The sequence below is a fragment of the Hyla sarda genome, chromosome 7 (genome assembly GCF_029499605.1).
Source record: "Hyla sarda isolate aHylSar1 chromosome 7, aHylSar1.hap1, whole genome shotgun sequence".
Taxonomy (NCBI): Eukaryota; Metazoa; Chordata; class Amphibia; order Anura; family Hylidae; genus Hyla; species Hyla sarda.
Window position 1 is genome coordinate 178,400,393 of NC_079195.1, and position 26,448 is coordinate 178,426,840.

General features: G+C 44.3%; 1 protein-coding gene across 5 annotated transcripts; it reads left to right on the forward strand.

Annotated features, from left to right (window-relative positions):
* Nucleotides 1-1,858: 1,858 nt before the first annotated feature.
* On the forward strand, nt 1,859-21,714 carry CLP1 (cleavage factor polyribonucleotide kinase subunit 1). 5 transcript variants are annotated; one of them, XM_056531478.1, is made up of 3 exons: nt 1,859-1,980; nt 13,512-14,165; nt 20,958-21,712. In XM_056531478.1, exons 2-3 carry the CDS (start codon nt 13,521-13,523, stop codon nt 21,633-21,635), a joined length of 1,323 nt encoding a protein of 440 aa, XP_056387453.1. In that variant the 5' UTR covers nt 1,859-1,980; nt 13,512-13,520; the 3' UTR covers nt 21,636-21,712. The 5 variants fall into 5 exon arrangements, with proteins under 5 accessions (XP_056387453.1, XP_056387451.1, XP_056387454.1 ...); XM_056531476.1 differs by having other exon boundaries at nt 1,978-2,109; nt 20,958-21,713; XM_056531479.1 differs by lacking the exon at nt 1,859-1,980 and adding an exon at nt 1,988-2,099 and having other exon boundaries at nt 20,958-21,713.
* The last annotated feature ends 4,734 nt before the right edge of the window (nt 21,715-26,448 follow it).

Consider the following 26,448-nt stretch of genomic DNA (forward strand, 5'->3'; position numbering starts at 1 on the left):
AGCTTGTAGTTCCCCCACATTAGGTAGGCAGTATAGTTCCCCCATATTAGGTTGTAGTTCCACCACATTAGGTTGGCAGTATAGTTCCCCAACATTAGGTTGGCAGTATAGTTCCCCTTCATTAGGCTGGCAGTATAGTTCCCCCACATTAGGTTGTAGTTTCCCCACATTAGGTTGGCAGTATAGTTCCCCCACATTATGCTGGCAGTATAGTTCCCCCACATTAGGTTGGCAGTATACGTCCTTCACATTAGGTTGGCAGTATAGTTCCCCCACATTAGGTTGGCAGTATAGGTCCCCCCACATTAGGTTGTAGTTCCCCCACATTAGGCTGGCAGTATAGTTCCCCCACATTAGGTTGGCAGTATAGGTCCCCCCACATTAGGTTGGCAGTATAGTTCCCCTACATTAGGTTGGCAGTATAGTTCTCCACATTAATTTGTAGTTCCCCCACATAAGTTAGGCAGTATAGTTCTCCCACATTAGGTTGTAGTTCCCCCACATTAGGTTGGCAGTATAGGACCCCCACAATAGGTTGGCAGTATAGTTCCCCCACATTAGGTTGGCAGTATAGTTCCCCCACATTAGATTGGCAGTATAGTTCTCCACATTAAGTTGTAGTTCCCCCACATTAGGTAGGCAGTATAGTTCCCCCACATTAGGTTGTAGTTCCCCCACATTAGGTTGGCAGTATAGTTCCCCAACATTAAGTTGTAGTTCCCCCACATTAGGTAGGCAGTGGACCCCACAGACATACAGCCTTCAGCCATATACAGTGTATGGCTGGAGGCTGTATGTCTGTGTACTGCCAGCGCGCGTCCTCCTCCACGATGCTCCGAAGCTCCGCTCCTCTGTTCTTATGGGCGCACACCCGTGACGTCAGTGACGTCCCTGCGTGTGCTACCTCCCGACGGCCCCTGCGTTTTTAAAGTTAATGCAGGGCCACAGAAAGGTAACCGGGACATCCTTGTGTCCTGAACAGATCTTTCAGGACACAGGGATGTCCCAAATGTGACGGGGCCCCCCTGCGGGCTGCTCAGTGGCGGACTGCAGGGGGCCCCCTAGGAGATGGTGGCCCTGGGCAATTGCCCGGTTTGCCCCGCCTTAACGCTGGCCCTGAATATTCCTACTTGTATACTGGTATTATTGGTGATTGTGGTCTCAGTATACAGGATTTGGTCAGTAACAGTATAATGGTAAAATGTATAGTGATAATATTCCTCCTTGTATACTGGTATAATTGGTGATTGTGGTCTCAATGTACTAGACAGAATTTGCCATGGGACCCACAGGACACTAGTTACTCCCCTGATCTGATATCTACCCACTTGAGATTGGTGCTGCGACGACAGCGCAACTATTTCACAGCCGCCAATCGGATCACTATGTGAAGTCTGCAGAAAATGATGCAGAGGCCTCATATTCGAGTTTCGCCTAAGACTTCGCAAATTCTAGAGCCACCTCTGAAATGATTCATGCCCAAGTGAACACGCTCTTACGGCGTGAGGCACTGAAAGCCACTGTGTGAGGGACATACCACTATGTGAGGGACATACGTGGGGTACTATTAGTTTGCCACTCACCGACACCCCTATTGTAGGATGTGCAGTTACCCATAGCACCCAATCAAATTGCTTATTTTATTTTTCAGAAGCCTTTTTTGTTTTTTTTATGAAAGAAGCCACCTGATTGGTTGCTATGGGCAACTGCACTCTTCCTCTATGTAGTTTTTAATAAATCTCATCCAATGGTCCTCTCTCTATACAGCATATTATTTCCTTTCTCCCTCTATCACCACCAGAGTAGCAGCTGGCAAGTAGCAACAAGCGCCTAAAACCAGAGCAGCGGCCTCAGACACGTGACTTGGGGAAGTCACGTGATCCTCCGACGTCAGACGGTCTTACGTATTACGGAGCGTAGCCGCGTCCGTTCGAGTGGGAGCCGTTAAATCCACCTGGTTGGAGCGGGACACTGCGGCGGGTGAGTGCCGGGGACGAGTCATTATTGGTCTATAGTAGTCCTAGCCACTGTACCTCATTGTAGGGGTCTGTGAGGACAGGAATACGTACAGGCCCCGGAATCATGGCGGCGGGCTCTAGGCGAGGGGTGGTAATAGTAGCCGCTGTATATCTAGTTACAGTGAGCAGCTTTCTAATCTAAATGCTATAGCGGGGTTTCCTAACCAGTGTGCCTCCAGCTGTTGCAAAACTGCAACTCCAGCCTTTGGTTGTTTTGAAACAGCTGGAGGCACACTTTTTAAGAAACACTGTGCTATGGTGATCCATGTGCATCCATCCCTCACAGCTTCTCTCTTGCATTGTTATTGGTCTTGTTCCAACTCTGTGGCTGTTCCACTGTGTTTCCATGGTCTTTCTTAACCCGAGTGCCTTTGGCTGGTGCAAAACTACAACTCCTAGCATGCCCAGACAGCCTTTGGCTGTCTGGGCATGCTGGGAGTTGTAGTTTTGCAACAGCTGGAGGCACCCTGGCTAGGAAACACTGTGCAATAGCGATCCATGTTCATCCCAGGAGACACCCATCCCTCACAGCTTCTCACTGGCACTATTGTTGTTGGTCTTGTTGCAAATCTGTAGGTATTGCAGTGTTTCCTATCCAGTGTGCCTCCAGCTGTTGCAAAACAACTCCCAGCATGCCCAGACAGACACTGGCTGTCTGGGCATGCTGGAAACTGTGGTTTTGCAACAGCTGGAGGCACACTGGTTAGGTCTTGCTGCAAATTAGTGCCTATCCCACAACACAATCTGCTTGCTTTACCATCAGATTTCACCCTTTCATTGTATATGTAAAATATCTAGTACTAATCTGTGGTATGTTCATAACATCTATGTTGGAAAACGTTTTGTCCGTATGAATAAAGTTATATTTTTTACCTACCTTTTCATGGCCTTATGTCATGTCTACTTTCCCCAAATTTATAAGAAAAAAAGTGAATGCTCATATATAACCTAGATCTAAGTAAGTTTGTGTGGTCTGGGCTGGAATGAGAGTGCGCAAAAATGTATAACGGTTTTAAGTTGCCGCACATAAGGGGACATACTAAAAGGAATGACAAAGTGACATCCCCATAGAGAATAATGGAAATGTAATATTTTAATTAGAGACAAAACGATTTGACATATCTAATAAAATAATTCAGACATTCTCTCCAAACTCAATGGAATTACCGTATTTTTCGCCGTATAAGACGCACTTTTTCTTCCCCAAAACTGGGGGGGAAAAGTCGGTGCGTCTTATATGGCTAATACACCCCTATCGCGGCGGTCCCTGCGGCCATCAACGGTCGGGACCCGCGGCTAATACAGAACATCACCGATCGTGGTGATGCCCTGTATTAACCCTTCAGACACGGCGATCAAAGCTGACCGCCGCGTCTGAAGGGAAAGTGACACTAACCCGGCTGTTCGGGATCGCTGCGATTTCACCGCGGCGGTCCCGAACAGCCCGACTGAATAGCCGGGTTAGTGCTTACAGGACACCAGGAGGGACCTTACCTGCCTCCTCGGTGTCTTCTCCGTTCAGGGATCCCCTGTATGGCCGGCGCTCTCCTTCCTCGTCGTCGCGTACGTGCGTCGGCGTACGTAACGACGTGATGGCGGCGACGGAGAGCGAGGATACCCGGCCGGCAGCAGAGACGTTCCGGAGCGGCGGGGACACGGCGACAGCGATGGAGCGACATCCAGGGCAGCGGTGACGGGTCCGGAGCGGTGTGGACACGTATTACCTCCTATGCAGTGGTCTTCAACCTGCGGACCTCCAGATGTTGCAAAACTACAACTCCCAGCATGCCCGGACAGCCAACGGCTGTCCGGGCAAGCTGGGAGTTGAAGTTTTGCAACATCTGGAGGTCCGCAGGTTTAAGACCACTATTGGGTTCAAAATCTTAATTTTTTTAGATTTTGCACCTATAAATTGGGTGCGTCTTATACGCCGGTGCGTCCTATAGGACGAAAAATACGGTATTTGAAATTCAGATTGAGTGGAATTATCACTTTTTCTGCAGAATGACAAGATGACATTTAGAGATGAGCGAACTTACAGTAAATTCGATTCGTCACAAACTTCTCAGCTCGGCAGTTGATTACTTTTCTTGCATACATTAGTTCAGCTTTCCGGTGGGCTGGAAAAGGTGGATACAGTCCTAGGAGACTTTCCTAGGAATGTATCCACCTTTTCCAGCCCGCCGGAGCACCTGAAAGCTGAACTAATTTACGCAGGAAAAGTCATCAACTGCCGAGCCGAGAAGTTTGTGACGAATCGAATTTACTGTAAGTTCGCTCATCTCTAATGACATTACACAATAGAATGAGCATAGAGTATAATGGGAAGTCAAATATGAGCTCATTTTCATATAAATCTGTTATTTGGAAAGTTTAAAGGGGTTGTGCTGTCACGCCCCCTTCCCATAGACTTTGGTTGAGGGGGCAGGCGTGACATCACGAGGGGGCGGCCGCGAACACGGAAGCCCGCACACAGCGTTTGGAGTAATGAACTTCCGGATGCTGCGTGGAGCTCCAAAAGGCAGATCAGCACACAACCCCTTTAAACCTTACCACATGTGTTCCCCAGGTAGAGTAGCATACTGTAAAATAAAAATTACTGAAAACAAAATGGAATGCCCATAGACTATAATGGGAAGCAAAATTTGATGTGGAGTCTGAAACATTTAAAGGGGTTATCCACCATAAGGTGATTTTAGTATGTACCTGGCAGACAGTAATGGACATGCCTAGGAAGGATCTGCACTTGTCTTGGGGCTAAATTCCTATGCCATGAGATTACCATACTTTTTGTGAACTGGTATTTCCTTTTTGAGTCTCCTTCTTTGCCAACAAATCCCATAATTACATTTTCCTCCCTCCCACACATCAGCCACCCCACCCATTGAAACATAAATGAGCTGCATCCATTCAAAAGACCTGTGGTTTTCAATCAGGGTGCCTACAGCTGTTGCAGATTGATCTCTCTCCCACCAAGCAATCCCTCCACCCATTGAAGCAGACAGGCTACTTGTCATCAGCTGACTACTGAGTCAGGTCTCGGCCGCATTGCAAGCTGGGAAAAATCTGAGACAAGTCATTTTGTATGCTGATAAAAATAAATATTGGAGTGAAAATTACAGAAGAATTGTGAGAAAACTGTCACACACAGGTAAAGACACTATATTATGAACTACACTAACTTTACAGCCCCTGTAGCATAGTCAAATAAAGAAAATTCCTGGAATACCCCTTTTACATATCAAAAAATCTTTAGTAGGCATATTCTTCATATTCAATGGGATTATTTAAAATTACGAGTGAGTGGGATTATAACTGGTTTATATGAAATGACAACGGGAATGACAAAATGGAATGCCCATAGACTATAATGGGAAGCAGAGTTTGATCTGGAGCCTGAACCATTTAACATATAAAATCCATGTTTAGCAGGCGTTTTCTTCATATTCAGAGGGATTATCATTGGTTTCTATAAAATGACAACGGTAAAGACAATGGAATGCCCATAGACTATAATGGGAAGTAAAATGTGAGCTCATTTGCATGTAAATCTGTGTTATTGAGAAAATTCAACTTTACCACTACTAGGGATCGACCGATATGGATTTTTTAGGGCCGATACCGATAATCTGTGATCCCCAGGTAATTTTCGTTTTACAATGTGCTACTCTACTTGGAGAACACGTGGTATAATATAATTTCCTAAATAACACAGATTTATGTGGAAATGAGCTCATATTTTACTCCCATTATAGTCTATGGCCATTCCATTTTGTCATTCACCTTTGCATTCCATAGAAAAAATATATAATCCCAGGTAATTTTCATTTTACGATATACTACTTTACGTGGGGAACATTTCTGGTAAGGGCTAATTTGATATGCTAAATGTTTTAGGTTCCAAATCAAATTTTACTTCTACTGCTACTCTACCTGGGGAACACTTGTGGTAAAGTTTAATTTCCTAAAGAACAGATTTGCGTGCAAATGAGCTCATGTTACTTCCCATTATAGTCTTTGGGCATTCCATTTTGTCATTCACCAGGTCATTTCACAAAAAACAATTCTAATCCCTCTCAATTTAAATTTTAAATAATCCTGAACTCGCAGAGTATGCCTGCTAAATATTTATTTGGTTTGTTAAATGGTTTAGACAACACACCAAAATTTGCTTCCCATCATAGTCTATAGGCATTCCATTTTTTTCATTCTGCAGAAAGCAGTGATAATTCCATTTAATCTGAATATTAAAGAACATCACTGAGTTTGGAGAGAATGTCTGATTAAAATGTAATAGATATGTCAAATAGTTTTGTCTCTAATTCAAATATTACATTTCCATTATTCTCTATGGGCATTCCACTTCCCTGTTAAAATCTATGGGCATTCCACTTTGTCATTACTTTTAGTATGTCCCCATGATAAGCAAATGCTGTAAAAGTGAGGGTTTTTATTTTACTTTAACCCCTTAAGGACCACAGGTTTTTCAGTTTTTGCACTTTCATTTTTTCCTCCTTACCTTTTAAAAATCATAAACACTTCAATTTTGCACCTAAAAATCCATATGATGGCTTATTTTTTGCGCCACAAATTCTACTTTTACCCAAAAATCTACGGCGAAACGAGAAAAAAAATCATTGTGCGACGAAATTGAAGAAAAAATGCAATTTTGTAACTTTTGGGGGCTTCTGTTTCTACGCAGTACATTTTTCGGTAAAAATGACACCACCTCTTTATTCTGTAGGTCCATACGGTTAAAATGATACCCTACTTTTATAGGTTTGATTTTGTGGTACTTCTGGAACCCCTCCCCCCCCCCCGCGCTGAGGGGGGGCCATCCACCCCACTGGACCACCAGGCACTAAATGCAGGCACCTTTAGACGCCGCTTTCAACTTTGACAGCACGATCTAAAGGGTTAATAGCCGCCCGCGGCGATCGCCGCATGTCGGCTATTAACGCTGGCCCCCAGCTGCAGGAATCAGCTGGGGGCCAGGCAGTATGACATGGGCTCGAGTCAGGAGCCCGCGTCATACCCGGTTAAGGGCCATTGGATGTGTATACACGTCTATGGTCCTTAAGAGGTTAACCACTAACTACTTTTAGAAAAAGAATATACGAGTAAGGCTAGTTTCACACTACGGAATTTCCGCCTGCAATTCCGCTTTGAAATTGCAGACAGAAATTCCGCTTACTAAAATGTATACTGTAGTGAATGGGTTTCCGTTCACAAATTCACACTTCAGAATTTGTGAAGCGGAATTTGTGAATGGAAAATCCGCTTGGAAATTTCCGCCTGAAGAATGGCGTTGCTCATTCTTCAGGTGGAAATACTTGCGGAACACATTGCAGTCTATTGGAGACTGCAGTGTCTGCGCGGTCCTAGCACCGACTGATTCAGTTGGCACTGGCCGCACTCGGAATCTCCGGGCGAAAACTTTATGCCCAGAGATTCCGTAGTCTGAACCTAGCCTAATAGTCACAAAATGTTTGCTCAATTCACTCATTAATGGTGTATTCACACGCTGCTGCAGATTTCAATGTAAACTAAATGACTGAACACAGCATCAAATAAGTGCTTATTCACACAACAGAATTTTTGAGCAGATCCCAGCAAAAAAGTTCCACTCGGAAAATTTGGAGCAGCAGTCTCTCATTGTTTTTTAACGGGATTCGATATCGTTTTTTTTATTTTTATTTTTTATTTTTAGGGCCGATACCGATAATCTGTGGAGGTTAGTGTGCCGATAGCCGATAATTTATACCGATATTCCGGTATAAGTTATCGGCTATTTAATCATTGATTTAAAGCGGGCGCTTTAAATCAATGAACTGCAGCGGCTTTTGCGGTGCCATAGGCCGCCTCTGCCACCCACTTCTCTCCCCCTGTCTGTCCGGGGGTCCTCCTGAGTCCCATCACCGTCCCCAAACCCCCCCCCCCCCACCGGCACCGCGCCGCACCCCCCACCGCACCGCACCGGCCCCATTGCCTCCCCCATCCCCGGTTTTATAATTACCTGTTCCCGGGGTCCACTCTACATCTGGCTCCGGTGGCGTCCTCCTGAGCTGTCACTGCGCACTGACGGTGACGTCACGTTGAGGACGTCACTCGTCATAGCACACAGCGTAATGCAGGACTCGGCAGGAGCCAGAAGTAGCGTGGACCCCGGGAACAGGTAATTTATTAAACCGGGGATGGGGGAGGCAATGGGCGGTGGGGGGGGGGGTTCGCGGTGGGTGGGGCAGGGCATTATCGGCAAGGTAATTGCCGATAACGCCCAAAATCGTGAATATCGGACGATAATATCGGCCAAACCGATAATCGGTCGATCGCTACCGTCTATGGAAACTAGGGATCGACCGATATTGATTTTTTTAGAGCCAATACCGATAACCTGTGAACTTTTAGGCCCATAGCCGATAATTTATACCGATATTCCGTGCATTTTTATTTTGGGGCATTTTAAAGCAGGGCCCTGTGCACCGAGGGCAAACGGGGCCCTGTACGAGAGAGAGAGAGCAGGGCGGCGGGCACACTGATCGGTGGCACAGTGAACTCAGACGTGGTGCTGCTGCGCTTAGACGTGAGGTCACGTCACCCCCACGGTGACGTGACCTCACGTCTAAGCACAGCAGCACCACGTCTGAGTTCAAAGCGCCTCTCCCAGGCAGCCACTGCGGTTCTCTTACAGGGCTGCTGTGGCTGTGTGGGAGATGCAAAAAAGCAGCCAGCAGAATCGTTCTCCAGGCCCGGGTGTTGCCGGCAAGGTTAGATGCCGATAACTAACAAAATCGTGAATATCAGCCGATAATATCGGCCAATCCGATAATCGGTCGACCCCCTAATGGAAACTGCACGTTTTTTGTTTTGGCCGGAAATTCTGCTGTGGGAAAGGGCCCTAACGCCTCTTGTTCACACATCAGAATGTCCACGTGCAAAATCTCAGTGCGGACATTCTGCAGACTTCCAATGCATTCCTTGTGGAGTCCGCAGAAAGAATGAACAGGTTAATTCATTGTGCGGACACTGGAGTTGGGATTTTCGCACCAGAAACATCTAGTGCGGAAATTCCGCCGTGTGCACAACGCAGAAGAATCCTATTGAATGCATCCAATGTGGAATTCTGCACAGAAAGTCTAACATGTGGACATAGCCTTACTGGGTAAAAATCAGCTGGTCAGGAGATGAATATATTGCTAAGGCTGGGTTCACACCACATTTTTGCAATAAGTGTATACAAATTTTAACCTATATACGGATTGAAAAATGATGTCCAGTTGCATCCGCTTTTTAAAGAGAAAAAAGTATAAGTTCTTAAATTTTCACTCAATTATGAAGAAAGTTTCACTTGTTTGATAGAAATTCCAAGAAAAAAACTTGCGGTGTGCACTGCGCATGTGCAAAGTCAGAAACTGTATGTGCAAACTGGATGGAACTGTACAAACATTACAGTTCTGTACGGTTCCCATTGACTCCTATGTTAAAAAAAAAAAAAAGAAAACTTATACGGTTTCCGGACCAAAAACTGTGGCAAGCTACGGTTTTGGGTACGGGAATAAAACGGACATAACCGTACAAGATGCAAAATGGACACAACCTGATGCATCGTTTGGCATATGTTTTTCAATGGAGAGTCAATGCATACGGTTTTTAATATGGTGGTGTGAACCCAGCCTAATATGATTTTTTTTCTTCTTAAAGGGGTAGTCCAGTGGTGAAAAACTTATCCCCTATCCTAAGGATAGGGGATAAGTTTGAGATCGCGGGGGGTCCGACCGCTGGGGCCCCCTGCGATCTCTCTGTACGGGGCCCCGGCTCTCCGCCGAGATAGCGGGTGTCGACCCCCGCACGAAGCGGCGGCCGACACGCCCCCTCAATACATCTCTATGGCAGAGCCGGAGATTGCCGAAGGCAGCGCTTCGGCTCTGCCATAGAGTTGTATTGAGGGGGCGTGTCGGCCGCCGCCTCGTGCGGAGGTCGACACGCCCCCTTCCCGCCGGCTGTCGGGGCTCCATACAGGAGATCTCGGGGGGCCCCAACGGTCGGACCCCCCGCGATCTGCAACTTATCCCCTATCCTTAGGATAGGGGATAAGTTGCTCACCACTGAATCACCACTGGACTACTCCTTTAAGGGTCTATTCTCACGTACAGTATTCTGCGCAGATTTGAAGCTGTGTTTAGTCATTTAGTTTACATTGAAATCTGCAGCATAAAATCCTGCAAATCAAATCTGCGCAGAATACATGTGTAAATACACCATAAAGCAGAAGTATCGTGTACAAAAACCTATCCCCTATCCGCAGGCTAGGGGACTGCAGAGGATAGCCAGAGATAGCCAAATGGTTCTCCCTCAGAGATATAGAAAGGGGGATTGTCGCTTTGTTTGGGGGTCGACATGCCCTGTTCCCGGAAAGGCCCCTTATAGGAGATTGCAGGTCCCTGCGGTTGAACCCACCGCGATCTAAAACTTATCCCCTGGGGGACACGGTTTTGTACATGATATATTTCCTTTACCTGCACTGGCTGCAGCTGTATGTGCAAAGCTTCCCCTCTACTCTGGCCGATAACTTTGGCCCCATTTTAAAGTGTACCTGTCGTTAGCAAAAACCTTTTATGTGATGTAGGTAATACCATTATGTATATTTTTAACATACATTGGTAATAAAATATATTAAAATATAATGTATATTTTGTCCCGGCAGCTATTGGCTGTGTGTCTTTGTGAGGAGACCAAATATAGGAAGTTTGTGTGGACAAGCAGGGCTCTGTGCAGGCTCCTGGCTTGTCAATTATCCTGCTGTGTGAGCCAGGGGCGTCTCATAGAGGCTCATCGCACAGAGCCCTGCTTGTCCTACCTGCACTTCCTGTATTTGGTTGCCTCACAGAGACACACAGGCAATAGCTGCTGGGACACAATATACACATTTTTTAACCAATGTATACACTGCTCAAAAAAATAAAGGGAACACTTAAACAACAAAATGTAACAATGTAAGTCAATGACACTTCTATGAAATCACACTGTCCACTCAGGAAGCAGCACTGATTGACAATCAATTTCACATGCTGTTGTGCAAATGGAACAGACAACAGGTGGAAATTATAGGCAATTAGCAAGATATCCACAATAAAGGAGTGGTTCTGCAGGTGGTGACCACAGACCACTTCTCAGTTTCTATGCTTCCTGGCTGATGTTTTGGTCACTTTTGACTGCTGGCTGTGCTTTCACTCTAGTGGTAACATGAGACTGAGTCTACAACCCACACAAGTGGCTCAGAGAGTGCAGCTAATCCAGGATGGCACATCAATGCGAGCTGTACCATTGGGGTCAGAAGGACATTTTTCAACATATTAATTTTTGGTGCATGTAGTTATCATTTTTTTTAGTAGTAAAATAAAAGAAAACATGTATAAAATGTGTATCCTTGCGACCGTATGGACCTACAGAATAAATATAAGGTGCAATTTTTACCAAAAACTGCACCGCGTAGAAACTGAAGCAGCTAACAATTACAAAGTGTTTTTTTTTTTTTTTTTGCCCCACAAAAAACTTTTTTTTTTTTTTTTTTCTTTTGCCATAGATTGTGGTGAAATTATTTATGGTATTACATAGTAAAATTGTTGGTGCAAAAACAAGCCCTCATATGGATTTTTAGGTTGAGAAAGTGTTATGATTTTTAGAAGGTGAGGAGGAAAAAACTAAAGTGCAAAAATGAAAAATCGCCAAAGGGGGAAGGGGTTCAAGAGGGATTAAAAGCTATGAAGGGAGCAGAGTTTTCGGCAAGAGCGGGCAGGAGAATGCTTTCTACCTACAGCAGCCGCCTCCAGTGCAGTTATTAAAAAATAAATAAAAGCCATACTAGCAACAAGATGAATATCTCGTACCAACTGCACCGATTTCCACTGGGTTAGAAGTGTTTGAATCAGCATCACCTGCACTATCTACCTGTATATTCAGGTTATTGTGGGTGACCCTGCTGTCAGTGTCCCTTTTTTAGGGTCAAACACAGCGTATTTCATGTCTAGCAAATTCCACTGTGCAGTAGGGCTGGGCGGTATGAGCAAAAACGTGTATCACGTTTTTTTATTTTTTTTTTAAGTGATGGCGGTTTCGCGGTATTTAACGGTATTTCCCCCCCCCCCCCCCCCCCATGTGACCTGGGCGCCGCTTCTCTCCCAACACCCCCCCCCCCCCCCCCTCACAATTATCAGCTGCACTGTCCCCACATCATGTCACCCGCGTGCACTCCTCTGCTCATCCTCCTATGAGTTGCGGGCCGCAGGTGTTAGAAATCTGTACTACAAATAATGTTTCCAGGCTGCAAAAATAAACTTTAATTAACCTGCCTACGTTCCCCCGTTGCTCTGCTACCATCTTCACTGTCCTGCGCTGTGGTCCCCCTGCAGTTTCCTTGGGAAGGGAAAGTCACAGAGCCAACCTATCATCAGCCGGGGCGGGACATCGCTGCGGCCGGTGATAGGCTAACGGCTCTGTGACGTTCCCATCCCCAAGACCGCAGAGGAGGGACCACGTCAGAAGGCAAGTTAAAGTTTGTTTTGTTTATTTTTGACATGATGTGGGAACAGATTATCTGCGCTGATAATTCGGGGGGGGGGGGGGGGTAAGCAGAATAGCGCTCGCGGGTCAAATATGATTAGTTCCCCGATGTGGGGACAGCACGCTGCGGCAGATAATTCACTCATTCGAGGGGGGGGGGGAGGGCCCCAACTGGTATTGCGGTATGGGCAAAATTCATATCGTGAGGGGGGGAAGAAACGGTATTCAAGATGAACCGGTATACCGCCCAGCCCTACTGTGCAGTGGTAAATATGTTGCGTATTCTCCAATCGGCACACACACAGTGCTACCAGCAGCAGAACTGTGTGTACAGTGAGGTTTGGAGTAGGGACCCACCGATATCGATTTTTTTTATTTTTATTTATTTATTTATTTTATTTTTTTAAGGGCTGAAACCGATAATCTGTGGCCTTCCAGGCCGATAGCCGATAACTTATACCGATATTCCGGTATAAGTTATCGACTATTTCTCCACCACCAAAAAAGTGGAAAAGTGGCACAGTTGCCCATAGCAACCAGTTAGATCTCTTTTAAAAAGGCCTCTGAAATATGAAAGAAGTGATATGATTGGTTGTTCTGGGCAATTGCTCCACTTTTCCTTTGCACGTGTTTTTATTAATCTCCCACCTTATTATATATATATATATATATTTTTTTTCCCACCCCAATCTTTTGAGTGCCAGAAATGTTTTTCTGTTTATCCAGACTCATTATATGAGATTTAATAGTTCCTTCTGGCGCCCAACACAAACCACAGTGGAAATTGGTGACGATAAAGAGGAGAGATTTTGTTATAGTATTATAGATGGTTGATGTGTTTTGAATAATATGCAGTGAAAAGTCCTTACAATTTATTGTAGTTTTGTCTTGCGGATTTGCTGTAGTTATGTATAATTTCTTGTCCTTTTCTAGGTAACCAAGATGTCTTCAGATGACCCGCTTGCTGGTGGAAGTTCTGAAGCTGGAGGATCTTGGCCATCTTCCAGTGGCCCTTCCACTAAGTTTGAGCTGGAGAAGGAGACTGAGCTGCGACTGGAGGTGGAAGGTTCGGCCCCTGTGCAGGTGGAGCTGGTATCTGGACTAGCTGAGGTGTTTGGTACAGAGCTGACAAAGAATAAGAAATACACATTCACACCAGGGAGCAGAGCGGCTGTCTTCACTTGGCATGGGTGCACCGTCCAGCTGTGGGGAAGCCCCGATGTTGCTTACGTGTCAAAAGACACCCCCATGTTGCTCTATCTCAATACTCATGTGGGTCTTGAGCAGATGCGGGCTCAAGCAGAGCGTGAAGGAGAGCGAGGGCCCCGGGTTTTAGTAGCTGGCCCTTCAGATGTGGGCAAATCCACACTTTGCCGTCTCCTGTTGAACTATGGTGTGCGGAGAGGTCGAAGACCAACTCTGGTGGAGTTGGATGTGGGGCAGGGCTCTGTGTCAGTACCTGGAACAGTTGGGGCCTTGTGTGTGGAGAGACCAGCAGATGTAGAGGAAGGGTTCTCCGCTCAGGCACCACTTGTGTATCACTTTGGATCTACTACTCCAGGGACAAACATCAAGCTGTACAACAAGGTGAGTCAATACCTTCCAAGTAACTGGTGTGGTAGGGCTGCAGCTCTAAAGAGATCTGAGAAAGTTATTTGGGTTTGTAAATTTCTGTCACCTAGGAAAAGGTCTCTTGCAGAATTTTCCTATCCTTCTTTGAAATAGTTTTTTAGAGAAATGGTGGAAAAGTCTGACGCCAGCTGTTGCATTAGTTGAGGCAAAATAACTGATCTCTGTGGAATGGATACATCTGGGCCCGGCCTTGTGCTGACAGTGGAACAGTACAATACGCTAGGGCTGGGAGATATGGCCAAAAAGTTTAATCTTGATTATGGGCAATTCTTAATTTCAATCTGGATTTAATATTTATTTTTTTTGCTGAAAAGTAATGCGTCGTCGGAAAATTGTTAAAATTATTGTTAAAATTAAGTTTTTATGCTCAGCACTGAGCTGGCGGCAGACAACGGGAGCGAGCTCACTGCCTATAGTGAAAGCAGAAGCAGCGCGTCTCCGGCACCATGAGAAGAAAGAGGAGGAGTACGGGCACTGTATTTCATATAACATAAAGATGCACATTATATGTATAGGCTCAGTGGAGTCACGCCGGCCCGCACATCATGGACATGGGGGGGTGGGGACCTGTGTGTCAATCACACAGTGGTCCAGCGCTCACTTACAGGGGATAGGTGTGGTGGAGGTGATAAAGAGTGATAAACAGCAGACAAAAGTACAGCTGCATTACACGTATCATCATCTATACTATCATGGTATTAGTCTGGGGGGTACAATATCCATGACAGTTACGCTTTAAATTGTCTTATTTAAAAAAAATCAGAAATTTAGCAGTTTGGTCACGCTACTAAGCCTAATATTTGATAATAATCTGAGACTCTGTTCTGTATAAATCAATTGACACTGGTTGATAGATAAGAAAATAGCTGAAGCTCAAACCTCAGCCTGAGAGAGACCCAAAATTCCCATTCTTAATAGTCTTGGCATTCAATTAATAGGTTGTATTGTTTCTTTGCCCACGGAGCTTGCTGCTGTTAACTTCATAAGGATGCAGGATATACATGCCCGCTACTGACGTATGAAGTACACTCAGCAGCTAGGCACGCTTCGTACCTGGTGGGTCCCAGTTGCAACTCACTGCTTATGCCTGACATTGCCAAAATGGCTGATGTACATCATTAACCCTTTAGACAGTGCAATAAAAATGTAGTTCCCGGCTAGCTCAGGGAGCTAATTTGGACAGACGCAATGGAATCATGGGCTCCCAATCAGCTGAGAGGATGGCAGGTGGTCCCTTACCTTCATCGTTGTCAGCTGATCGGCGCTCCTTAAGTGAACAGCATTAATCAGTGTATGCAATCAAAAAATGTCCGTAAATGCCCGAACTATTAAAATAAAATGTTAAAGGGGTACTCCAGGGAAGTATACATATAAAAAAAACTCCAAAGCCAGCACACTACCTGGATATGTTCCCAGTTAATGATCCTGCCTGATATACATGGCTCCTGTGGTCTTGTCTGGCTGCTTGATATTTTGCCCTTCTTTTCTCCCCTTGCCTCATAGATACTTCATTTTCCAGTAATCATTGCAGCTCTGCTCTTCCTTCCTGCTCACTCTCTAGAAGCAGCCTCCACCCTTCTGCTCTAAGCAGAGATAAGTTGAGTGTGTGATTGGCTGCGGCTGAACACACCTCCCAGCTGTCGGTAGGAGTCATCGGTGCAGGGCAGAAATCACATGGTTTGTGTCTCTCAGGAAGTGGGGACTGCTTTCAAAGAGGGACAGTGCAATAATGAAAAATCTCCTCAAGGGGTGATATAGGATCCAGGATTAGTAAAACAGAGCTGATTTTTTCCAAAAACAGCACCACAGTGGTTGTATGTGGTATTGCAGTTCAGTTCCATTAAAATAAATGAAGGTGATAAAGGATTGGATGCTTACTCATTCAGATCCCTGAGAGCATCAGAATGCTGAACTGTACATTGAGCAGCAGAGCATGATGCTATTACATTAACCCCTTAAGGACCCAGCCAATTTTCACTGTAGGACACGGCCATTTTTTGCACATCTGACCACTGTCACTTTAAACATTAATAACTCTGGGATGCTTTTACTTTTCATTCTGATTCCGAGATAGTTTTTTCGTGACATATTCTACTTTATGTTAGTGGTAAAATTTTGTCGATACTTGCATCATTTCTTGGTGAAAAATTCAAAAATTTGATGGAAAAATTGAAAATTTCAATTTTTTTATTTTTTATTTTTTTTACTTTGAAGCTCTCTGCTTATAAGGAAAATGAATATTCCAAATAAATTATATATTGAATCACATATACAATATGTCTACTTTATGTTTCCATCATAAAGTTGACGTGTTTTTACTTTTGGAAGACACCAGAGGGCTTCAAAGTATAGCAGCAATTTTCCGATTTTTCACAAAATTTTCAAAATCGAAATTTTTCAGGGACCAGTTCTGTTTTGAAGTTGATTTGAAGGGTCTTCTTATTAGAAATACCCCACAAATGACCCCATTATAAAAACTGCACCCCTCAAAGTATTCAAAATGACATTCAAAATGTTTGTTAACCCTTTAGGTGTTTCACAGGAATAGCAGCAAATTGAAGGCAAAAATTCAAAATCTTCATTTTTTACACTCGCATGTTCTTGTAGACCCAGTTATTGAATTTTTACAAGGGGTAAAAGGAGAGAAATCTTCCTAAAATGTGTAACCCAATTTCTCTCGAGTAAGAAAACACCTCATATGTGTATGTCAAGTGTTCGGCGGGCGCAGTAGGGGGCTCAAAAGGGAAGGAGCGACAGTGGGATTTTGGAGAGTGAGTTTTTCTGAAATGGTTTTTGGGGGGCATTTCACATTTAGGAAGCCCCTATGGTGCCAGAACAGCAAAAAAAAAAACACATGGCATACTATTTTGGAAACTACACCCCTCAAGGCACGTAACAAGGGGTCCGGTGAGCCTTAACACCCCACAGGTGTTTGACGACTTTTCATGAAAGTTGGATGATTTTATTTTTTTTTTCACTAAAATGCTAGTTTTCCCTCAAATTAAAAATTTTTACAAGGGGTAATAGGACAAAATGCCCCCCAAAATTTGAAACCCCATCTCTTCTGAGTATGGAAATACCCCATGTGTGGACGTCAAGTGCTCAGCTGGCGCACTGCAATGCTCAGAAGAGAAGGAGCGCCACTGAGCTTTTGGGAAAAAAAATTTTGGAATGGAAGTCGGGGGCCATGTGCGTTTACAAAGCCCCCCGTGGTGCCAGAACAGTGGACCCCCCCCCCCCCCCCCACATGTGACCCTATTTTGGAAACTACACCCCTCACAGAATTTTACAGCGGTTCTGACATAAACGTAAAAAAATAAATACCCACATGTGACCCTATTTTGGAAAGTACACCCCTCACGGAATGTAATAAGGGGTACAGTGAGCATTTACACCCCACTGACGTTTGACAGATCTTTGGAACAGTGGGCTGTGCAAATGAAAAATTCCATTTTTAATTTTCATGTACACCTGTGGGGCGCAAATGCTCACTGTACCCCTTATTACATTCCGTGAGGGGTGTACTTTCCAAAATGGGGTCACATGTGGGTATTTATTTTTTTGTGTTTATGTCAGAATCGCTGTAAAATCGGCCACCCCTGTGCAAATCACCAATTTAGGCCTCAAATGTACATAGTGCGCTCTCACTCCTGAGCCTTGTTGTGCGCCCGCAGAGCATTTTATGCCCACATATGGGGTATTTCTGTACTCAGGAGAAATTGCGTTACAAATTTTGGGGGATTTTTTTTCCTTTTAACACCTGTGAAAATAAAAAGTATGGGGCAACACCAGCATGTTAGTGTAAATTTTTTTATTTTTTTACACTAACAAGCTGGTGTAGCCCCCAACTTTTTCTTTTCATAAGGGGTAATGGGAGAAAAAGCCCCCCAAAATTTGTAGTGCAATTTCTCCCGAGTACAGAGATACCCCATATGTGGCCCTAACCTGTTTCCTTGAAATACGACAGGGCTCCGAAGTGAGAGAGCGCCATGCGCATTTGAGGACTAAATTGGGGATTGCATAGGGGTGCACATAGGGGTATTCCATGCCAGTGATTCCCAAACAGGGTGCCTCCAGCTGTTGCTAAACTCCCAGCATGCCTGGACAGTCAGTGGCTGTCCAGAAATGCTGGAGTTGTTGTTTTGCAACAGCTGGAGGCTCCGTTTTGGAAACACTGCTGTACAATACGTTTTTAATTTTTATTGGGGGGACAGTGTAAGGGGGTATATATGTAGTGTTTTACCCTTTATTATGTGTTGGTGTAGTGTAGTGTAGTGTTTTTAGGAAACATTCGCACTGGCGGGTTACAGTAAGTTTCCTGCTAGGAGTTTGCGCTGCGGCAAAAATTTGCTGTAGCCCATACTTGAAGCAAGAAACTTACTGTAAACCCGCCCGTGTGAATGTACCCTGTACGTTCACCGGGGGGGGGGGGCAAACTTCCAGCTGTTTCAAAACTACAACTCCCAGCATGTACTGACAGACCGTGCATGCTGGGAGTTGTAGTTTTGCAACAGCTGGAGGCACACTGGTTGGAAAACCTTCAGTTAAGTTCTGTTATCGAACTCAGTATTTTCCAACCAGTGTGCCTCCAGCTGTTGCAAAACTACAACTCCCAGCATGTACTGATCACCAAAGGGCATGCTGGGAGATGTAGTTATGCAACAGCCGGAGGTACGCAACTACAACTCCCAGCATGCCGAGACAGCTGTTTGGGCATTCTGGGATTTGCAGTTTTGCAACATCTGGAGGGCTACAGTTTTAGAGACCACTGCAAAGTGATCTCCAAACTGTGGTCCTCCAGCTGTTGCAAAACTACAAATCCCAGCATGCCCGGACAGCAAACAGCTGTTTGGGCATGCTAGGAGTTGTAGTTTTGCAAGATCTGGATTGCTACAGTTTAGGGCCCACTATATAGTGGTCTCAAACTGTAGCCCTCCAGCTGTTGCAAAACTACATATTCCAGCATGCCCAAACAGCTGTCTGGGCATGCTGGGAGTTGTAGTTTTGCAACATCTGGAGGGCTACAGTTAGAGACCACTATCTAGTGGTCTCAGACTGTACCCTCCAGATGTCGTTAGGCAACTCACCGGCTTCCGTAGGATCAAGCCGCACGACGTCACCGATCTCCGTCGCCGCCCTCCAATCTCAGTCGCCCGCAGCCTCCGGATCGGTAAGTGGTTCTTCGGCGCCGGACCCTGTCGGGTTTCCCCGTCCTGCCCCGCCTATTGTGGGTGGGCAGGATGGGGAAAACTAAAGGGTCCTTAAGGGGTTAAAGGTTATGTTTAGGGACAGCATGAAAATGAAGCTTCTGGTGAGATGTCATCCATTCCCAAATTCGGACTCACCTTGACAGTGCTGCCTGTTTAGCCAGGCACATTAATGCAGTTAAAAACAGGGAAACCATTCTAGGGAGTTTTAAAAAGAGCGCCCTCTAGTGTGATTAGCTAAACAGCCGTATATAGGAAAAGACCTGTCAATATAAGGTAGATCAAGCAAAAAGAGGAGTTGCCCATTGGACATATGTTCTATAATATTGCACCCTGGGTATGCACCAGGTTTGTTATACCATGGGAATCATGCCACAATTTGTTAAAATGTTTGCCTGCTACCACCTGTCGTTAACTACTGATTCACTGACTCTTCAGTAAAGATGAAAGGGTTTCTGGGAAAATGTGTAGCTATAGCCCTTATTTTGCATGTGTGTTAATACTGGTTTTATTCAACTTTCAAGATTGTCAAAAGAAAAATGTCTGCATTCTATCAAATACAGCGCGATAGGACACTTGAGGCATTGGAGCTCCGCTATATTCTCAGTGGAGCCGAGATGCAATACATGATACAACCAATGGACAGAGAGTGTCGTTTTCTGTAAAGCAGCTATGATCTCCAGTACCTTTTTATTAAAAATGATGTGGAGGAATTAATATATATATATATATATATATATATATATATAATATTATGTGTGTGTGTAAATATTCCGGGGGATCCACTCGCATAAAAAATCCAAGAAGCAGCAGCACACAAAAGTATTCGTATCAAAAAAGTGAAAGTTTATTCCATAAATCCAGTGAACAAAGTGCGAGCAACGTTTCTGTGACCTCACGTCACCTTTATCAAGCTCAAGTGTAGAATCACATGTGGGTGTTTAAATACACACCAGTGTTACATCATTAGCCAATCAAAAACAACGTAAACAAAAGCATGTGCTCACAAAATATTCCAGTGATAGTAAAGCATTATACATAAATGCAGTAAACGTTCAATACCTGTGCTGTGACTTTAGTGTTGTACATTAGTGCAGGTGTAAACAGTGTGGCGATCTCCTGAAAACATATATAATACAGTATATACAGTTATGAAAGCGCTTACCCGGCAGAACTTACTGGGGTTGCACGTGTGTGTGGTAGAGCGTAGGTCTCCGGAACTGCTCAGCTGCAGCCTGCCAGCCAATAGGAGGCGCCGTTCACCGGAGATGACAGCCAATCGGATATAAGATACATCATATGGCTCTGTGTGCATGCGCACATCTGTTCAATAGTGTGCGGGGGCCATCTTGGAAAAGGGCAAGTCTGCCACTATTGTATAAGATATACAGTAAAGGAAATTATGCTAGTAGTATTGGTGGATGTCTTGTGTTCATAAGCGTGTGTGTGTGTATATATATATATAAATATATACACATAATTATTTTTTTTATTATTGGTTTATCTGTTAATTCTCTACTATGTGTCACTTCATCCTCAGCTGACTTCCCGTCTGGCTCATGTCTTCAACCTGCGATGTGAAGCCAATCGACGAGCATCAGTCAGCGGCTGTCTTATAAACACCTGCGGCTGGGTAAAAGGATCTGGATATCAGGCATTGATACATGCAGCCTCTGCCTTTGAAGTGGATGTCGTCATAGTTCTAGACCAGGAACGTCTGTACAACGACTTGCGAAGGGACCTCCCCCATTTTGTTCACACACTGCTTCTTCCTAAGTCTGGTGGAGCATCCGAGCGATCTAAAGAATGTCGGAGGGAAGCAAGGGATCTGCGAGTGCGAGAGTATTTCTATGGACCACGTGGATCACTTTATCCTCATGCCTTTGAGGTCAAGTTTTCAGAGGTGAAAGTCTATAAAGTTGGGGCCCCATCTATCCCTGACTCTTGTCTCCCACTGGGAATGTCACAAGAGGACAACCAGCTTAAACTGGTGCCTGTCACCCCAGGCAGGGACATGGCACATCATCTCTTGAGTGTTGTGCCTATAGATGGTGGCACAGCAGATGAGGGTCTGGAGGAAAAAAATGTGGCTGGCTTCATTGTTATCACAGGTGTGGACACTGAAAATCAGACACTGACTGTGCTTTCCCCAGCACCTAGACCATTACCTAAATGTGTCCTACTCATAATGGATATCAGATTTATGGATATGAAATGAGCAATGAAAAAAAAGCAGTATTTAGGGAAGTCTTCTGCGTTGGGGTGGAATATATATATAATATATATATATATATATATATATATATATTTGACATTTTAATAAAGTTTTATTTTTAAATGTTTCTGCTCAAGTTCCCTTCACTATGAACACTATTTGTACATGCTGACATTTTGGCTTTATTTTTTTTTTTGCCACTGAATTATTTTTATGTATACATATTTCATCAATGGGCTCTTCAAACAACCCAGTATGCATGGCCTAGCTTAAAGATAAGCCATCCAAAACACAGATCTCGTGTTTTATATGAGAAAAAAAATCAATGTTTACTTGTATTGTATCCCTTTTTTTGTTAACTTAGTTTTTTGTAACATGTTCTAAATTTTGGCTTAGTTCAGACAGTAGTAGTATTTATCTTGGCTTTCATGTCACGGTCACAAGTGACTATGGTTACTAATCTTAAAGAAGATGTCCAGTGGACAAAAACGTATCCCCTATCCGTAGGATAGGGGATAAGTAGCTGATCACGGGGGCCTGACCACCCGCAGTCTCCCACACGGGGCCCCAGCTCTGCTTTTACTAAAGTGCGTCTGGTACCCAACAGGAAGCTAGTTGAAACAAGCCCCCTCCATTCATCTCTATGGGAGAGCTGGAGACACAACGTTTGCGTGTCCCGGCCTCTCCCATAGAAACAAATGGAGGGGACGTGTTTTGACCAGCTGGGTGCAAAACGTCATCAGAGCAGCAGAGCTGGTGCCCTGTACGGGAGATCACGGGGGTCTCCAGCTACTTGTCCTGTAGATAAGGGATACGTTTTTGTCCACTGGATATATGCTTTAAATTCAGCTCTTTTAACCCTTCTACCATCAGGGTTCTTTAGCACTTAACTTTTACAGATAAAACAAAAATTACAAAATAAAGCATACTAACCCACCCCATACTTAACACATTTATATTATACCACTCTTCTCTTTGACACAAAATTGCATTCAATTCCCTGTGTGTATAAAATGCAAGTTATCTACTTTCTAAAAATATGCTCCTCAACATTGAAATTGCAGCGCCAGGAAGGAAAAGTAATTGAATTATGGAACCCACAGGAGTGATACATATCAACATGCAAGTAATTAAAAAAATGGAAACAAAATATTGAAAACATCTCAAATCAGTATTCAGTATGACCACCACATAAATACCTGTACTTATTAATCAATAAGGTTATTAAAGGGAATCTTGCTTTACTGGCATCCTCACATGTCCTCTTCTCCCAGCCCCTCCTTGATTGAGATATAGGGCTCAGAGAAGGGGCTGCGAGGGGAGAGCAAGTGAGGAGGCATACCAATCTGTGGCACTTGAGAATCTCGGCCTCACCTCCTAGACAACTGACTGACAAATAAGCAGGTGATTTAATAAATTCAGCAACCAGCTCTAGGATTGGTTTGGTTTGTATTTAAATTTCCAAAGGTGTCTGCCGCTTTTAGCAGTAAATACAGCTGACAAATTCCCTTTTAATGGTTATCTGAAGAATGTTCTGCCATGCTGGATGCATTTGGGAATGCAAATCATCAAGATCTGCTGCTGGCACATCCCCTTTGTAATTGCTGACCAATGATGTCTCAGATTTGTGTAACAGTCAAGTCTGGGGGTGCTGCAGAGAAATTGATGTACCACTGGTTCCACAACCAGATCAATGTAACACGAGCTGTTCTGGTAACATAGTTCATAAGGTTGAAAAAAAGACCAGAGTCCATCAAGTTCAACTTATATCTCTAATGAGTCCCTACTGAGTTGATCCAGAGGAAGGCAAAAAACCCTCATACTAGAGGTAAAAATTCCTTTCTGACTCCAATTAGGCATCAGAATAAATCCCTGGATCAACATGCTGTCCCTAAATATCTAGTATACATAACCAGCGATGTTGTTATTCTCCAAAAATGCATCCAGACCCCTTTTGAACTTTTTTTTTTTTTTTTAAACTGAGTTCACCATGACCACCACCTCCGGGAGAGAATTCCACAGTCTCACTGCTCTTACAGTAAAGAAACCTGTAGATGCCCCCTTGTTGTTATAGATACAGTCCTGGGTATAAATCATGGGATCTCTGTACGGTCCCCTGATATATTTATACATAGTTATTAGGTCTCCCCTAAGCCTTCTTTTTTCTAAACTAAATAACCCTAATTCTGATAATCTTTCTGGGTACTGTAGTCCTCCCATTCCCCGTATTACCCTGGTTGCCTTTCTTTGAACCCTCTCCAGCTCCACTATATCTTTCTTGTACACTGGTGCCCAGTACTGTACACAGTATTCTATGTGTGGTCTGACTAGTGATTTGTACAGCGGTAGAATTATTTCCTTGTCGTGGGCATCTATGCCCCTATTGATGCACCCCATGATTTTATTTGCCTTGGCAGCAGCTGCCCGACGCTGGTCACTACAGCTAAATTTACTGTTAACTAAGACTCCTAAGTCCTTTTCCACGTCAGTCGTCCCAAGTGTTCTCCCATTTAATATATAACCCCGTCCCGGATTTTTCTTTCCCATGTGCATTACCTTGTATTTATCAGTGTTGAACCTCATCTGCCACTTCTCAGCCCAAACCTCCAACCTATCCAGATCCATTTGTAACAGTGCACTGTCCTCTATAGTGTTTACCGCTTTACAGAGTTTAGTATCATCTGCAAAGATTGCTACTTTACTATTCAACCTCTCTACAAGGTCATTAATAAATATATTAAATAGAACAGGACCCAAGACAGACCCCTGTGGTACCCCACTAGTAACAGTCACCCAATCAGAATAAGTACCATTTATAACCACCCTCTGTTTCCTATCACTGTGCCAGTTACTTACCCACTTACACACATTCTCCCCCAGCCCGATCCTTCTCATTTTATGCACCAATATTCTGGAATGAAGACTAGAGCAGTCCATTGACATTATGCCACCCCACAACAATAATCCCAGTAATAGGACCAGAGTGATGTTCTCTCGTGAAGGCCGCTCTCCGACTAATATTGTGTTCAAGGGTAGTTAAGTATTGCTTGTTTATTTTATTTTTACAATTATGTAAATATTTATTACAAATATTATTTTGCTGGCATATCTTTTAAAAAGCATTTTGTTTTACTAATTTTGGTGCTTTTAATCAGACATAGGTCTGAGTGATTTCTATGAACTGTGCACATGCTGAATTTTTCGTGGAATATCCTTTTAAAACCAGACACAACATTGGATGAAGGTACCTGTGTATATTAAGTGTAATTTTTAATAAATAAAAATTGACAATTGTTGCTAAAAGTGTGACCCAAGAAGACAGGTATAGCACCACACCTCTTAAAAATGTAAGTTCTTAAATACTCAATGGAAACCTGTCAGCAGACTTTTCCCTTCATGTCTTAGGGCAGCACGTTATATATGGTAAAATAAGATTTCTTAACATGTCCGGTTGTTCTCCGAAGCATACTCAATAGTGTAGAAAAGTAGTTTTAGCATTTTCCCACGCCGTATGGTTATTAGGCCCAAGTAGTCATAGGCGAGTGTGGCCTACACCAAGGACACATCATGTGGCATCCTGAAGTAGTCATAGCACTCTGGGATGTAATCACACCTAATCATATGTGATTGACAGCCCAGGAACAACCAACATCACCCCTCTGCTGCTGCTACTCACGGAAGTCTTGCGCTAGCCCTGAACTTTCTTGCCCAGGGATATCCTGTTTCTGGAGTTTTCAGTTTGAAGCGGTGACTGTGGCTGTGACTGTGAGTAAGCGTGATTACAGCGCCATGACTATTTGGGCCTCATTACAATACAGAGTGAGATTATGGAGTACGCTCAGGAGGACATATGTACACAGTAAAAAAAAAAAAAAAACTATTATTTTAACCTATATAACATGTTGCCTTCGTTTTACTTATACCTTAATAGTATCATTACGAGGAGGCTTCCCTATATAAGTTTGCTGTGAAGCCTCCCTCGTATCTATTTTTAATACTACCTGCTGAAAAAAGGACCTAAGACTGCCCTGAAACACGTCCAGCCATAATACACTACTTTTTACCACCATCTGCTGCCTTGTTAGAATTCGGTAAACCATTTTGCCATCATATTTATCAATCCACTGAGCCCTGTGAGCCCTACCTATCACAGATCCCCACACCGGAACAGAAGCTTGTACATCTACCTGTGGTTTGAACTGGCACGCACAGGCGGCCGGATCGGCGCCAGCAAAGCCATGTGAGCTGGGCCGGGAGTGAATAACATCATATTACAGCAGAGATCTTTGCCTCTTGAGTGCATGCAGTAGCTGAATGCAGGACAGGTGAGAGCATACTATCTTATTATATTGGCCTGATCCAGCAAAAACAAATGGGTGAGCATCTATTAACATTGAATGGGACAGCTGGATAATGTGCAATACATAATACAGTGGTCCCTCAACATACGATGGTAATTTGTTCCAAATCAACCATCGTTAGTTGAAACCATCGTATGTTGAGGGATCCGTGCAATGTAAAGTATAGGAAGTTATACTCACCTGTCCCCGCCGCTCCAGACCGTCACCACCCGTCACCACTGCTCTGGATGTCGCCCTCCATCGCTGTCGCCGCCGGTCCGGACTGTCTGCTGCCTGGGATTGTCGCTCTTAATCACCGTCATCACGTCACTGCGCACGCCGCTCCTATTGGATGACGGGATGGCGTGTGCGGTGACGTGATGACGACTAAGGAGAGCGATGGCGATGCAGGGGAGCCCGAAGAGGACGGTCCGGAATGTCGGGGACAGGTGAGTGACCATCACTGGACCACACGG